A 15,197-nucleotide genomic window follows, 5' to 3' on the forward strand; every position below is an offset into this window, starting at 1 on the left:
ACTGTGTTCACTTCCCTCTTTAACCAGACTGGGTCTATATTTTTACTTCGGGCTTACCAGTCCTTCCACAGTGTCTGATATGTGGTAGGTGCTCAGTAAATATTTGATAAACAATGGAATAAGAAAGGAAATTATCAGGGAGAATTTTACCTTGCTTCAAGACACACTTTAGCACACTCAGACAGGAAATACATCTCAATGGGAGAAGAGAAATTTAGGAATAAAATGAAGATTAGTGGCTAGTACCACCAGGAACTATGGGAGAATGATCCATCTGGTAATTATAGTCATTCAGCCAACAAATATTTCCCAAGCAAATGCCAGGGACCAAGCACTATTCTAGCCCCTGGGCATATGGCAAGGGAGAAGACAAAGTCATGGCTCTCTTGGAATCTGCATTCTCCTGGGATATTCATGAGGCAATTTTATCTAAGCTTCCACTCTATCCCAGGCACAGATCTAGGTGGGGATAGGGGTGTGGTACAGAGACATAAGAAATTTTATCTGTCTCTTCAAAAAGCCTATGGCTGAATAAGGAATCCAAATATATAGAGATACAATTACACACACTACAAAACAGAATATGTGATCATTTCAAAACCATTAATTAACCCAGTCAACAAATGTCATTGAGCATCTATATTATGTACCCTCTGTACATGGTAACAGATACGGCTCTTGCCTTCAAGTCACTTCCAGTATAGTAGGAGAGGAAGACATTTTCTTTAATCTCAATAATAGGTATATAACTATTAAGTACTTTAAGTACTGTCATATAAGACAAAACACCAGTAACTATGGGAGCACACAGTTTGGGAAGGCTTCCCTGAGGAAGTAGGGAATGCTATGAAAACACAGGAAAAAAGAGAGATAAGGTCAATTTAGGCAGGTTTCCTAGAGGAACAGGCATTTGAATGAGCCTTAAAAAATGGGAAAGTTTTATCCTGCAGGTGGAGAGGAGGGGCATTCCAGTCAGGGGAAAAGCATCAGTAAACACATTAGTATGGGAAAGTACAGTCTGGTCCAGTGTGGCTAAAGGGAAGAGTGAATGGGACACCAAAAGGATGATGAGGATAAGACGATATTATGGGGGAAAAGCTAGAGAGATGGATTGATGCTTCCATCCAAGAGTTTAGACTTTATTTGTTAAGCTAGTGGTTCCCCCAACCAATAGGCAGATCCATCTTAATTAGAATCTCAGAGGGAATTTTGCGGGTAAAATGAAAGTCAGCCATTGCATGGAGTTGCCACCAGAGGGTACCATAGGAGAAGGTCTACCTGAGCACTGCCCTGTGGCCAGTATATTTTTTAATTTTAAAAGCTCCTTGGGTGATTTTGATGCTCACTCAGCCAGCCTTAGGGACCACTGCTTTATACAATAGAGAACCATCAGAGGCTTTTAAGCAGGATAGAAACATGATCAACCCCGTGTTTTATGAAACATAACTCTGGGGACAGAATGAAGGGATGGAAGGTCACAGATGGGGGATTAAGTGGTAGGCTATTGCAATGGGACTGGATGAATAGTTCTGGAATAGGGCAGCAACTATGGGATAGTAAGACAGCTATGAGACAATTTCAGAGGCAGAACCAACAGGACTTGGTGACCAACTGGATATGGGGCTAAAAAGGGAGAGGGAAGGAAAAAGATGAAGGTCTCAGGCCTGGGTGATTGAGATCATGATGCTATGATAACGTGATACTATGGCCATGACAAAATGAGGAACACAGGAGTTTGGTTTTTTTCTGGGGAACTGAGAGGAGTTTGGTTTTGAACCCAGTAACTGGCATGACCTAATGAGGCTATTACCTGGCCTCAGAACTGGGTCCTATCTTCTCACTCTAATTCCCCTTTCTGAGTATAGTAATTGTAATTTTTTGGAAGTTTTCTTCTGCTTCTTGCATCACCTATGTTTGTTATTGTCATGCTGGAGCTTTCCTCAAATGTCCAGTGATCCTTTGTTGGAGAGTCAAGATGTTGCAGGAAAATGGGGCGTGAGAGGCTGGTCAGGTCCCAGGTCTCAGGTGAGTCCCGGAATGGGCCACCAAGTGAGGGTCCTGGCTTTGCAGAGGAAAAATTCAAGAGCGAGCCACAGTAAAGTGAAAGCAGGTTTATTTAGAGAGGAATACACGTTCCATAGGCAGGATGCTGTCCGTCTCAGAAGGCAAGAGTGGCCCTGGGCTGCAGGGGTGGTTAGTTTTTATGGGCTGGGTAATTTCCTATACTAAGTGGGAGGAATATTCTAACTGTTTTGGAGAAGGGGCAGCAGTTTCCAGGAATTGGGCCACCGCCCGCTTTTTGGCCTAAAATGGTCAGCCTCCGAACTGTCGTCATGGCGCTGGTGGGTGGCTGTCATTTAGCATATGCTAATATATTACAATGAGCATACAATGAGGCTCAAGGTCTACTGGAAGTTGAATCTTCCGCCATCTTGGGCCTAGTAGGTTCTAACCAGTTTTCGTCGTATCCTCAAGGGCTATGTCATTCTTTTAAAGGTTGTGTCCTGCCCTCTTCCCTCCTGTCTCATAGGAAACTAAGCTGCACCTGGACTTTAGGAGGAAAGAGAAAGATCTAAAGTGTTGGCATCTAAGGTTCTTGTATTAGTCAGGGTTCCCCAAAGAAACAGAACCAGTAGGAGATATATGTGTATATATATATAGGGGGAGGGAGAGAGAGAGATTTATTTATAACTAATTGGCTTACTTAATACGGAGGCTGGGAAGTCCCATGATCTTCTGTCTGCAGGCCGGAGGCTCAGGAAAGGTGGTGGTGTAAATCAGTCCGTGTCCAAAGGCCAGAGAATCAGGGGAGTCAATGGTTTAAATCCCAATCTGAGGGGTAGAGAAGGTGAGATGAGATGTCCCAACTCCAGCAGGCAGAAAGGAAGCAAAAAGGGGTGAATTCCTCCTTCCTTTGCTTTTTCTCCTATTCAGGCCCTCAACAGATTTGATGACGTTCACTCACGTGAGGAAGGGCAATTTACTTTAAGGGATCCGTCAATTCAAATGCTAATCTCTTCCAGAAACACTCTTACAGACACACCCAGAAATAATGCTCACTCTGGGTACCCTGTGGCTAGTCAAGTTGACACCTAGAATCAATCATCACAGTCCTTGAGGTTCTTGAAGGCAGATGGTCTTTGTTCACCATTATATTCCCTGTATCTAGCACAGTAAACAGTTGATCAATATTGGCTGAATATGCAAGTGAAATTAATTGAGCACATCCCTGTATATGTAATCAAATTTCTATTAGAATTTATTTCTCTATTAATCAGATTAATCGTGTAGTATTGAAGATTTCCTAAAAGACCACATTCTCTTACTATAGATTGTATGTTCTACATCAGTGATCTCCACACGATAGCCTTTTATTTTTTATTTTTTTCTTTTGGCTGAGTTGGGTCTTCATTGCTGCACGTGGGCTTTTCTCTAGTTGTGGCGAGCGGGGGCTACTCTTCGTTGCGGTGCGCGGGCTTCTCATTGCGGTGGCTTCTCTTGTTGCGGAGCACGGACTCTAGGAGCGCAGGCTTCAGTAGTTGTGCTTCACGGGCTCTAGTTGCTCTGCAGCATGTGGGATCTTCCTGGAACAGGGCTCGCACCCGTGTCCCCTGCATTGGCAGGCAGATTCTTAACCACTGTACCACCAGGGAAGTCCACTATAGCCTTTTAGATTTTTGTATTTTCTTCCCAACTTTGCTTCACAATTTTAGTAGTATAGGAGATGACAGTTAATTATCATGATTTGGTGAGAAAGAGGTGAGAAATTAAGCTATATATATATTTTTTTTAAACATCTTTATTGGAGTATAATTGCTTTACAATGGTGTGTTAGTTTCTGCTTTATAACAAAGTGAATCAGTTATACATACACATATGTCCCCATATCTTCTTCCCTCTTGCGTCTCCCTCCCTCCCACTCTCCCTATCCCACCCCTCCAGGCGGTCACAAAGCACCGAGCTGATCTCCCAGTTAAGCTATATTTTTTTAAATTGCTCTTAAGTTTAGTTTTTGGCATTCCCACAATTAAGACATTCTTGGATGTGAAGCCTGGAAGGGAATACTCTTTATAAAATCTCCTCTGGAACTTAGAATTTAGATTTCAACAATTGGCAGTAAATGATTAACTTTTATCTTGAAAATATACCTTTACTCTCCTAACTGATTCAAAGTGCAATAACTATTAAATAAATACGTATTTATTGAATTCCTTCTATATGTCAAGTACTGCTCTGGACATTAGGGAGATGATGATAAATAAACGAGCAAAGATTGTGTTTGGTTTTTTTTGTTTGTTTTAATTTTTATTTATTTACTTATTTATTTATTTTTGGCTGTGTTGGGTCTTCGTTTCTATGCGAGGGCTTTCTCTAGTTGCGGCAAGCGGGGGCCACTCCTCATCGCGGTGCACGGGCCTCTCACTATCGCGGCCTCTCTTGTTGCGGAGCACAGGCTCTAGACGCGCAGGCTCAGCAATTGTGGCTCACGGGCCTAGTTGCTCCGTGGCATGTGGGATCTTCCCAGACCAGGGCTCGAACCCGTGTCCCCCTGCACTGGCAGGCAGATTCTCAACCACTGCGCCACCAGGGAAGCCCCTGTTTGTTTTTAATGGGAAAATATAAACATATACAAAGCTAGAGAAGATAGTATAATGGACTCCTACCTACCCATCACCCAGCTTAAACAATATCAACTCACAGCCTTCTTTCATTGATAAACTACCTCTCCATCCCTTCCCCTTGTATTATTTTGAAGCAAATCCAAGACATCAAATTATTTCATCCATATATATATTGGCATCTATATCTAAAAGATAGGGACTTCCCTGGTGGCGCAGTGGTTAGGAATCCTTCTGCTAACGCAGGGGACATGGGTTCCATCCCTGGTCCTGGAGGATCCCACATGTCGCGGAGCAACTAAGCCCGTGCTCCACAACTATCGAGCCTGCGCTCTACAGCCTGTGAGCCACAACTACTGAGCCCTCATGCCACAACTACTGGAGCCCACATGCCTAGACCCCGTGCTCCGCAACAAGACAAGCCACCTCAATGAGAAGACCGCAAAGAAGAGTAGCCCCCGCTCGCCACAACTAGAGAAAGCCCACGCTCAGCAACGAAGACCCAATGCAGCCAAAAATAAATAAATAAATAAACAAACAAATAAATAAGACACCCTACAAAAAAAAAAAAGGTAAAGATTCTTTACTTATAACTATAATATCATTTCCCTATCTAGAAAACAAAAAATCCAATAATCTGGAGCTTACATTTTAACAGAGGAAACAAATAAGGAACAAACAAGCAAACGAATAATGTTAGGTAATAATGACAAAAAATAAGGTCCAGGTGATGGAATAAAGACTGATTTTCTATTGGGTGATCAGCGAAATCCTCTGCAAGGTGACATTTGATGAGAGACAAGCCTAACACGAGGGAGCAGAGCACGTGACTGTCTAGAGGAAGAGTGTTCCTCACAGAAGCTCCAGCTAGTGTAAAGGCCTGAAGCGGAGCTCAGTGTTCAAAGAATAGGAAGGAGGCCTAGGAGTCTGGGAGGACTAAGTGGAAGGAAGATTATATGGATATGATTTTGGAGTGGTCACCAGAGGCCATGAGAAAGACGACTTCAGATTGGATTCTAATTAGGTGTGATGAACAGCCACTGGAGGATTTTGAGCACGGGAGAGATATGACCTGATTTACGATTTTTAAAAAATATTTATTTATTTATTTATTTGATTGCACTGGGTCTTAGCTGTGGCTCACCGGCTCCTTAGTTGTGGCAGGCGGGCTCCTTAGTTACGGCATGCATGTGGGATCTAGTTCCCTGACCAGGGATCGAACCCAGGCCCTCTGCAATGGGAGCTCGGAGTCTTATTCACTGCACCACCAGGGAAGTCCTTGATTTATGATTTTAAAGGATTATTCTGGTTGCTCTGTTGAGAATGATGTATAGGAGGACGTTTTAGGACAACAGGTGTCGAAACAGGGAGCCCAATGGAATAGTCCAGGTGAGAGCTGGTGAGGAGGTGGTAATGAACCAGGGTAGTAGCAGTGAAGATGGTAAGAAGTGAGTCATTTCTAGATAAGTTTAAATTAACAGCTAACAGGATTGGCTGATAAACTAAATGCTGAATAAAAGATAAGAGAAAAAGGTAAGTCAAGGTTAACTCCAAGATATTTGGCCTGACCAAGGAGTGCCATTTACTCAAGTGGGGAATACTGGAGGAAGAGCAGGTTTGGAGGGGCACACAGGCACTGGGCTTTTTAAGTTTCAGATACCTATTAAACATCCAACAGAGATATCATGTAGGCAGATAGCTAATTCTAGAATTTCTGGGAGAGATGAGGGCTGGATTTATAAATTTGGGAAATATCAGTGTGTAGATGCCACCGAAAGTCATAGGGCTGGATGAGATCACCCAGGTAGCGAGGGAGGATAGAGGAGAGGTTGGGAAGAGAAAAGGATCCAGCTAAGGAGCCTAAGAGGCCAGTGAGGTAGGGGAAAGCCAGAAGAGTGGATCCCAGGAGCCAGGGCTGCTGTGAGATCAGTAAGCCGAAGACTGAGAAACGCTTGCTAGATTGGGCCCTGCGGTGGCTATTGGTGACCTTGACAGGAATGGCTTCATCATGGGGATAGGGACAAAAGCTTAAGACTAGTGGATTCAAGCATGAATGGAGCTGAAGAAGTGAAAACAGGGGAGCAGAGAAGTTGGGTGCAGCTGAATAGGGAAGTAAAGTGAAGGGAGGTTCTGTTAGTTTTGTTTTTTTAAACAGAAGCTATTACAGCATATTTGCATGCTGATAGGAATAATCCAGGAAAGAGTAAAAAACTGATAATGCAGGAGAGAGAGGAGTAATTGCAGGAGCAAAGTTCCTGAGTAGGTAAGAAAGGACGGGGAATCTAGTGCACAAGTCAGGGAGATAGATACATGTGGGAAGCATGCAGTCTTACCTGGAGGTAACTCCTGGAGGAGACAGTATGTCTCTCACAGATACACAGGAGCCTGGACACCACATCTGTTTCTATGGGAGGGGAGGTCGAGTATGTGGGGAAAGATGTACAGATTTAGTGGTAGGAGGATGTGGATGTTTTCTTCTGCTTATTTCTATTTTCTCACCATGAAACAATAGGCAAGGATGTCAATTGAAAGTGAGGATTTGGGGGATGGTGTTGGTTTGCAGAGAGCAGATAAGTGGAAGAGGCAATGACTACAGGACTGTGGTAGGATCGCTGGACAGTGTTGAGGGCCTGCTTGAGATCTGTGCTCTATAAGAAATGATCTTTAAGTCAAACCCTGGATGGTGTTTTTCCCCTCTTTCCACAATCCAGTCCCTCTCCAGGCACTGAGGACTACATCTTGCTACAATTAGTCGGCACATCAGTCCATCGGTTATTATGTAATTTATGTATTTATTATGCATTAATGCACATCACCATTTATTCATTCATTCATTCTTTCATTCAATTATATATATTTTTTAATTTATTTATTTTATTATTTATTTTATTTTTGGTTGCATTGGGTCTTTGTTGCTGTGCGCGGGCTTTTCTCTGGTTGCGAGGAGCGGGGGCTACTCTTCATTGCGGAGCATGGGATCTAGGCATGCGGCCTTCAGTAGTTGTGGCACGCAGGCTCAGTAGTTGTGGCTCGCGGGCTCTAGAGCGCAGGCTCAGTAGTTGGGGGCATGGGCTTAATTGCTCCGTGGCATGTGGAATCTTCCCGGACCAGGGCTTGAACCTGTGTCTTCTGCATTGGCAGGCGGATTCTTAACCACTGCGCCACCAGGGAAGCCCCATTCAATTATATTGATTGAGTGCCAGGCACCACTTTAGGTACTGGGGTTACAGCAATGAACAAAACAAATCTCTGACCTCAGGGAACTTTTCTTCCACATCTTAAAAGACAGGAACTCTCAGGACTTCCCTGGTGGCGCAGTGGTTTAGAATCCGCCTGCCGATGCAGGGGACACAGGTTCGAGACCTGGTCCGGGAAGATCCCACATGCCGCAGAGCAACTAAGCCCATGCACCACGACTACTGAGCCTGTGCTCTAGAGCCTGCAAGCCACAACTACTGAGCCCACGTGCCACAACTACTGAAGCCCACCCACCTAGAGCCCGTGCTCTGCAACAAGAGAAGCCACCGCAATAAGAAGCCCGCACACCACAACGAAGAGTAGTCCCTGCTCCCCGCAACTAGAGAAAGCCTGAGCGCAGCAATGAAAACCCACCGCAGCCATAAATAAATAAATAAATTTATTAAAAAAAAAAAAAAAGACAGGGGCTCTCATCTTTGGTAAACACAAATCTTCAGTGAAAACCAATGAGGAGGTGGAAGTTTCCATATTTAAGTACTCAGAACTGAAGTCACCTAAATCCTTAAAAAGAATACCAAGTCACCATGACAGTTGGGCCCAGTGAAGGAGTGAAGGACGTGCAGCCTGCCTCAGGGAATGCATCTTTACTTCTTTCCCACTGGTGCTGGGCTGGCTCCATGGAATCTGGCCAAGTGCAGCAGACAGAACAGTAATCTGCTGGAATTTTTGTCTCTAGTGTCAGAGCAAGAATTCATCATTATCTCCAGAAGAGCATGAACTAATGGGCCATCATAGCAGAACAGGGTCTGCTCCACCCAAATTCTCAGGACTACATAAACTCTAGAAGATACAACTTCCTTTGAATTTAGGAATATGTCCGAAAGCAAACAGAGCATACCCTAAAAAGGGCTTATTAACTGAGGGCATCTCCTCATTTCATCTTCCTTTTTTTCGTACCTGTTTTGGCCTTTTCTTTCTTACTTCCTTCTTCTTTGCTCACTAATTTTCATCTGCTTTCCATTTTTAATGAAATAAAGTCTCTTAGAACCACTAGCTCAGGAAGCCACTGTTTGACTATAGGCAGTGGTCGCTGGAATTCTAAGAAGAAAGCTGGCTTTAATTGAAATCAGGGTTTCCTTCTGACTCTGGGCAGGTAGGTGCGAGAAGAAAAGTAGAGTGGGAGCATGGATTGTGAGTTCCCTCCCGGAAGAGATTTGGGTCTTCTCTTAGTGACCTCAGACCTTATAGCTCTGCTACAAAGAACAAGAATAAAGTGCTTGTCTATTGGGTCCAGAAAAAAAAAGTCAAGGGAATTCCCTGGTGGTCCAGTGGTTAGGACTTGGCGTGTTCATTGCTGGGGCCTGGATTCGCACCCTGGCGGGGGAACTAAGATCCTGCAAGCCGTGTGGCACGGCAGGAAAACAAATAAAAGTCAAGAATGGAGTGAATGTGCTTTGTGCATTAACTCTACCCCTTTGCATTAACAGATACTTCTTACCTGTTGTTTCAAAAAGGGAATATTGAAACATGACAGCGTTTTTGTTCAGCTACCGTACAAGCAGCATGCCCCCATGCCATATCCCTCTTTGTGCAGTAGATGTCAGCCTCACACAGCCTTTCTCTTCCTAAGTACAGATTCCTAAGAAAACGACCCTCTTACCCACCCTTTCCCTGGGTAAAAAGATCAATTTCTTCCCATCTTCAGCATGAAAAACAACAGTAAACAGTGACTCAGATATTGGAAACAGAGTTGTATTAAAGCACTTGGAAACTGACCAAACTGAGGACTATGGGAAGGGGTGACAAATGGAGGCGTGGGGGGCAGATTAAGACCTGTGGGTCTCACTGAACGGATGTTAGGTGTGGCATCAACGCGGGTCTCTAAAAACACAGTTATGACACCAATTCAAGAAGCGTGGACATGGCCCTGATCAAAGGTCTTCTGTTTCCCTCAGAAGAAGCTGAGGCATCAGCAAGTAGCTGTAGCGTCCTGGGACGATCTCAGTGTAAACCATTGATATCCCACTTGTCCAAAGGTGTCTTATCTTTGTCCTCAGGTAAGACATTCTCTGAGCTTCAGCTTCCTAATCTTTAAAATAGGGAAAAATTACAGGCTTGTCTACCCAAAGTATTTAATGAGGGGGGAAAAAAATCAAGATATTGTGCAGAAAACTGTTTGTAGATAATGTACTACTTAAATGTAGACAACAGATTTAAAATTATAAAGGCAAATGTAGAATCGAGTTATGAATAAAAAAGAATTCAGTGCTAAAAATTTAATAACCTTCAGTTAATTATTTCTATAGATTTTTCCCAACATATCACGCGAAGACTTTTCTTTCTCTCCTGCGTTCAATGTTAACCATGTGGAATTTTGACACACTTAGGATTTATTTCACAAAAAGATCCAAACCTGAAGGGAGCCTTATAACATGAATAAATGGTCCTGTTTATTTCGGGGGTGGGGTGGGGAGATTGCTTTTCCACCTTTTACATTGTACCATTAATAGACAATCATAAGCCACTTATAAACTCCAAGTGCTAAAGAAATAGAAACATTGAATTTCAAAAACACTTTCTTTCCAATTGGGTGTGCTTAATACCATTGCATCCCAAAGTTGTATTTGATCCCACTCCCCCTTTAGCTTCTTAGTTCATACGCTGAGATGGCTAAAGCTTACCATATTGTGATCAGTTAGCACCAGTTTTGGCAAGAGACCTAAAATTCATCACAATCATGTTTTATCTCATATTATATCTACACCATTTGAATTGAAACATTACTGAAGGAACTCATGTTTGAGAGCAGAAAGATTATTTGTTTTATAACTTGACGTTGAAATTTGAGCAGAAGTCTTCAAACCAGATGGTTGATGCTTTCTGATATTGTCAGGAAAGGCCAAAAGCAATTCAAAATTTTTTCATTTCCCATGACTCATCCCCTCCCATGGAGTTTTGTGCTATATATTCCCTGCTTTGTCTGTTCTTTTTGTTAAAAATCCTTTTTACATCACCACCCCCACTTTTTTTTTTTTTTTTGCTGAGGCTTTCAATTTGCTATATCTTGAACTGCAGAAGGAGAAGCCGTTGAACTCCTAACCTTTGAAACCTCTTAATACTTGCTGAGTGGTCAAGGGGCGAAGTGGAAAAGATTGCTGATTGGACTTTACCCCATGTGGAAAAGCTTTTCCTACAATAGCTCAACCATCCCCATTTTAAGGAATTATTTACTTCCCTTAAAATCCAAAATCTTTTGGAACATTCTGCAAAAAGTGAGGCCAATTTCTGTACTTAGTGGTCAGCTTGGGGAACTTTATTTTTTAGACTCACTTTAAAATCAAGTGCTTTTGCATAATGTACGTAATACAGATTCAAAATAATTTCATTTTAGACTTACAGTGTTGTCTGCTATATTGCTTCTTGCTGGTTTTTTCAGAGTACTTTGCAATTATAAATAGATGTCATTGCTCTCACGTAAGGCAGTAGTTTCTGGGTAAAATTCTTCACAGAAGCCAAGATACAGGATCAGTATGGAAATAGGTCATCTCTTAACATCAACGATCTGCTTCATGATCAGAGAGGTGCTTATAACTCCCCATCCCCTCTCCAGTCTGCCTTTCTAATAATTTATAGATGCAAAAATATTAGAAGCTGTGAAAGGCCCCATTCCACCAGATTTTGTATCATTCTTTCCTGGGACCAGAGTGGGGGGGTCTTTTTTTTTTCCCCCCCTGTTTCAGATAACACTAAATAAAAGCTGCGAACGCTGAGGCTACCACCTCTTCCGGGTAATTTTGTTTCCACGCTACTCTTCACAGCTGCTCACAATTATACTAAATGAACCTCTTTTCCATTATTCTTAATTCTCTCCATTCCCCTCTCCCGCCCTGAATTTCCTCCTATTTTCAGATACTTGAAGATAATGTCCCTACAGCCTTCTCTCCTGTATCCTCAAATCTTCCAGACATAAATATTTTAATACATTCGCCAGTGTATTTCTGATGGTGCTAAAGTGTCTGCACAACCGGTGCCTTATTTATAAAGCCCGCATCTGCTGAAAGACCTGTAATGCTATACCAGCTCATGAACTCTCCCGGAACGGTCGACATGGGAGGATTTTTAATACTTCCACTACTTACAAAGAGAAAGATGGAGAAAAGAGAGCCGATCGATTGCAAAGAGAAATCTTTTAATCCATCTTCTCGGTGATCTTTGGGGGCTGTGTGCTGCTATTTACATTGAGCAGGAAGGAGGAGACAGAGGATGGATAGGAACGGAGGAGGTGGGGGCGGAGCTAGCTCAGCACATAAAACCCCTCGCTAAAAGGGGAACACGTTCGTTTGTGCCAGAGCCACTCTCCTGTAACCACGGGAGATGGGGCAGTCTGTACCGTGAGGACGGAGATCGGAAGAAGGAAAACAGGGACAAGAAAACAAGCGAGACCGAAGAGGACATCTGGAGAAAGCGGAAGGCAGGAGACGGGGAGGGGAAAGCAGCCCACGCCAGGTGGAAACAGGACCTAGAGCAAACCAACCCACGCCAGGTGGAAACAGGACCTAGAGCAAACCGGTCGGGTCCACAGTTGTTGTTTCTGGGAGAGAAGAGAGTACCGGAAGATTGCCTTTTTTCCTGTCAGTTAATGAAAACTACTTTTATCCTCATCATAAAAAAAAGGCTAAGGGGAGGTAAAGACAATCTGTTTTCTTAGGGGAAGAGCTGAGGGAAATCCGGACTACCTCTTTGAAGCATCTGAAATAAGCCACTGCCTGGTACACATTGCAGAAAGGTCCTGGTTTCTGAAGAGCTACATCCTTTTTCAGGAGAATTCCAGCCGGAGTAGCTGGTACAGTTCTATTTTTATATTTAAATATCTATGTCTCCCCCCTGCCGCCCCCAACAACACTTACCTTGTTTGTAAGCACGAATGACAAGAAAGTGTCAAGGCAGAGTAGGAATATTTTCATTTTTCTCTTTTATCTGCCTGGGTCTTTTTTTTTTTTTTTTTTTTTAAGAGGGTAGGAGTGGTCCTTATCACATCACGGAAAAGGACGTCTCCATTTGAAAGGCTTTCTCTCTAAATATATTTACACCCATATGCATTAGAAAGAGAGATACCTTTCGGAGGTTGAAATCCTACTGAGAAACATGGAAAAAGGAGCCAGGCACCGAAACAACACTGAAAAGAACCACCCAGGTGGGAGCGAGCCGGAGGCCAGCCCCGAGACTGGTTCTGGAGGGGGCGGAGTGGCCCTGAAGAAAGAGATTGGATTGGTCAGTGCTTGTGGTATCATTGTAGGTGAGTCCAATTCCTTTCCCCACCGACCACTCCTCCCCGTCTGGTGGTCCTCTTGTAGAACCTTAACCCCTCATTCCCCCAACCCCCATAAAGCACTATTTCTGCTTCCTGCTCCCTTAGAAAAGAGTTGTCATTCACCTGTGCTGTAACCTATTCCCACTGGTCAAGTTTGAGAGGTATAGGAAGTGCTGTATGTCATACGTCTCTTCCTCCAAACCCGGCTGAGAAGTTCTGTCCAGTGTTCACGGAATGGAGCAAATAGGGGCACACACCTGGCTGATGGTCATTGTTGCCTGGGAGCTCGTTGAAAATATAGGTCTCCGGGCTCCACACTTGAGGGTTCTGATTCAAGTTGACTTAAGGTAGGGCTGGGGAACCTAGATTTTTAACAAGCTTTCCTGCAGCCATCTCCTTAGCAGGCTGTGGACTGGCTTTTGAGACATACTTAGTCGCTGTTTCATTGTTTACATTATATGAGACTATGGGCCTAGGGGGTGTGTAATAATAAAAATAGCTACAAACAGCAGTATAAGAATGCTTTGCCTTTCTATAGCTTTTCCACCTTATGCAGCACTTTCTCTTGGCAAAGTACATGTGATAGGGCTGTTATTCCCATTTCACAGATGAGGAAATATATTATGGAAGAAAAGAAGAGACAGATTTTGCTTTTCTGTAAATGTGTAGTTGGCAGTTTCTCTCGTTGCTTAATGGAGTCCATGTAACATCCATGTCTCTTAACATCCACGGAAGACCCTGTGAGGTTCTCAAAGGGAAATGGGAATAACTAGAATGGGGAGTCCGGCTGGGAGGCTTTGAAACTGGGGGAGCCTGAGTGTCCCCGAGAGTGCCAGTGCAGGCCACTCCAATCCCCTAACTGCACTCTACTGGGCAGGGGGTCCCAAATATGGCTCCATCTCGAGACAACACATATTCCTCTTTCCAGAGAGGCCCTAGAGATCGATGGGCAATGGCTCATTACTGTCCTCACTGCAGAGGGTGAGAGTTTCTTCTGCTGTCTTTGGTAGAGGGCTTTACCTTTTTCCCAGAGAAAGGGGCATGGGACAGTCAGGCCAGATAGGTTTCTGTGCAGACTTCCTTTTGAAGGCATGTAGTGTCCTGGTGACCACAGCACCTGGATAACCCCATGGTCCTCATGGTAGCACAGAGGCATTTTGGCACCTGAGCAATGGCGGCACTGGAAAACACCCTTGAAATCAAATAAAATCAGTACAGTATTCAGATAGTCCTCTTCACCTCTACACCCAGCCTTCACACATCATGTTATCTCTACTCTGCTTTCAAAGTGGAATCCCACTTTATCTAATTCTCTGACTCTGGGAGGTTTTCCAGGCATCTACAGTTTTAAGAAAGGTAATGTTATTTTAAACAATTATAGTCATGATTTGAATCTCTCATTACCTTTTCTGTCTCTCCTTTATTTCAGTTGCTCTAAAAAATGAGATCAGCAAAGTACTCAATATGTACAGCACATGCCAATTTAAGGTCTGTAAATAGCCCAGAGCCTGTTACCTCTTTCACCAGTTTGACTGAGAGGATTACGAATTTTCCCCCCTTTGGGAAGGTTCTGTTTTATACACAGAGCGCACACCCACATACACACAAGCACAATCAGACCTCCTTCCTGCCTCAGCCTTGCTTACCCACCCCTACATATGTGCAGGTATTCAATGGTAGAGAATATTCTCCTATATACTGAGCTTGTTTTTGTCTCTTTCTTTAACGTTTGTCTAAGACTATGAAGAAATGGGAGTGTCCAGGTATAAGAGGTATAGTTTTAGTTGGGTGAATGCTACTACTGATTTGTCCACAGCCTCATGGATAGCACTTCACAATAAGAATAGTCCCAATGCTCCCATTGGTATTATAGCAACCAGAATAATAACTCTGGTAGTCTATGGTGAAAAGAGATCCCAAATATGTGATTTCAGAGAAATCAGGATATTTTTCCAAAGTGCAAGAGTCCTTGTACAGTTAATAGTCACGATTGTATCTCCATTTAAGCTGAGACACACATTTCCCCTTTAGGCTGATGTGGAGACGAAATCCTTTCCATTTCCCCTCCT

The 15,197-nt window shown here is 43.4% G+C and overlaps 1 protein-coding gene across 1 annotated transcript in view; it reads left to right on the plus strand.

Annotated features, from left to right (window-relative positions):
- Window positions 1–12,169: 12,169 nt before the first annotated feature.
- Window positions 12,170–15,197, plus strand: part of SLC7A8 (solute carrier family 7 member 8) — a 55,712-nt gene continuing 52,684 nt past the window's right edge. Inside the window, exon 1 of the mRNA XM_068547650.1 lies at window positions 12,170–13,113. Coding sequence (XP_068403751.1) covers window positions 12,963–13,113 — 151 coding nt within the window. The 5' untranslated portion in view covers window positions 12,170–12,962. The remainder of the gene's footprint in view (window positions 13,114–15,197) is intronic.

This window comes from Eschrichtius robustus, chromosome 1 (assembly GCF_028021215.1).
Source record: "Eschrichtius robustus isolate mEscRob2 chromosome 1, mEscRob2.pri, whole genome shotgun sequence".
In the NCBI taxonomy this organism is placed as follows: Eukaryota; Metazoa; Chordata; class Mammalia; order Artiodactyla; family Eschrichtiidae; genus Eschrichtius; species Eschrichtius robustus.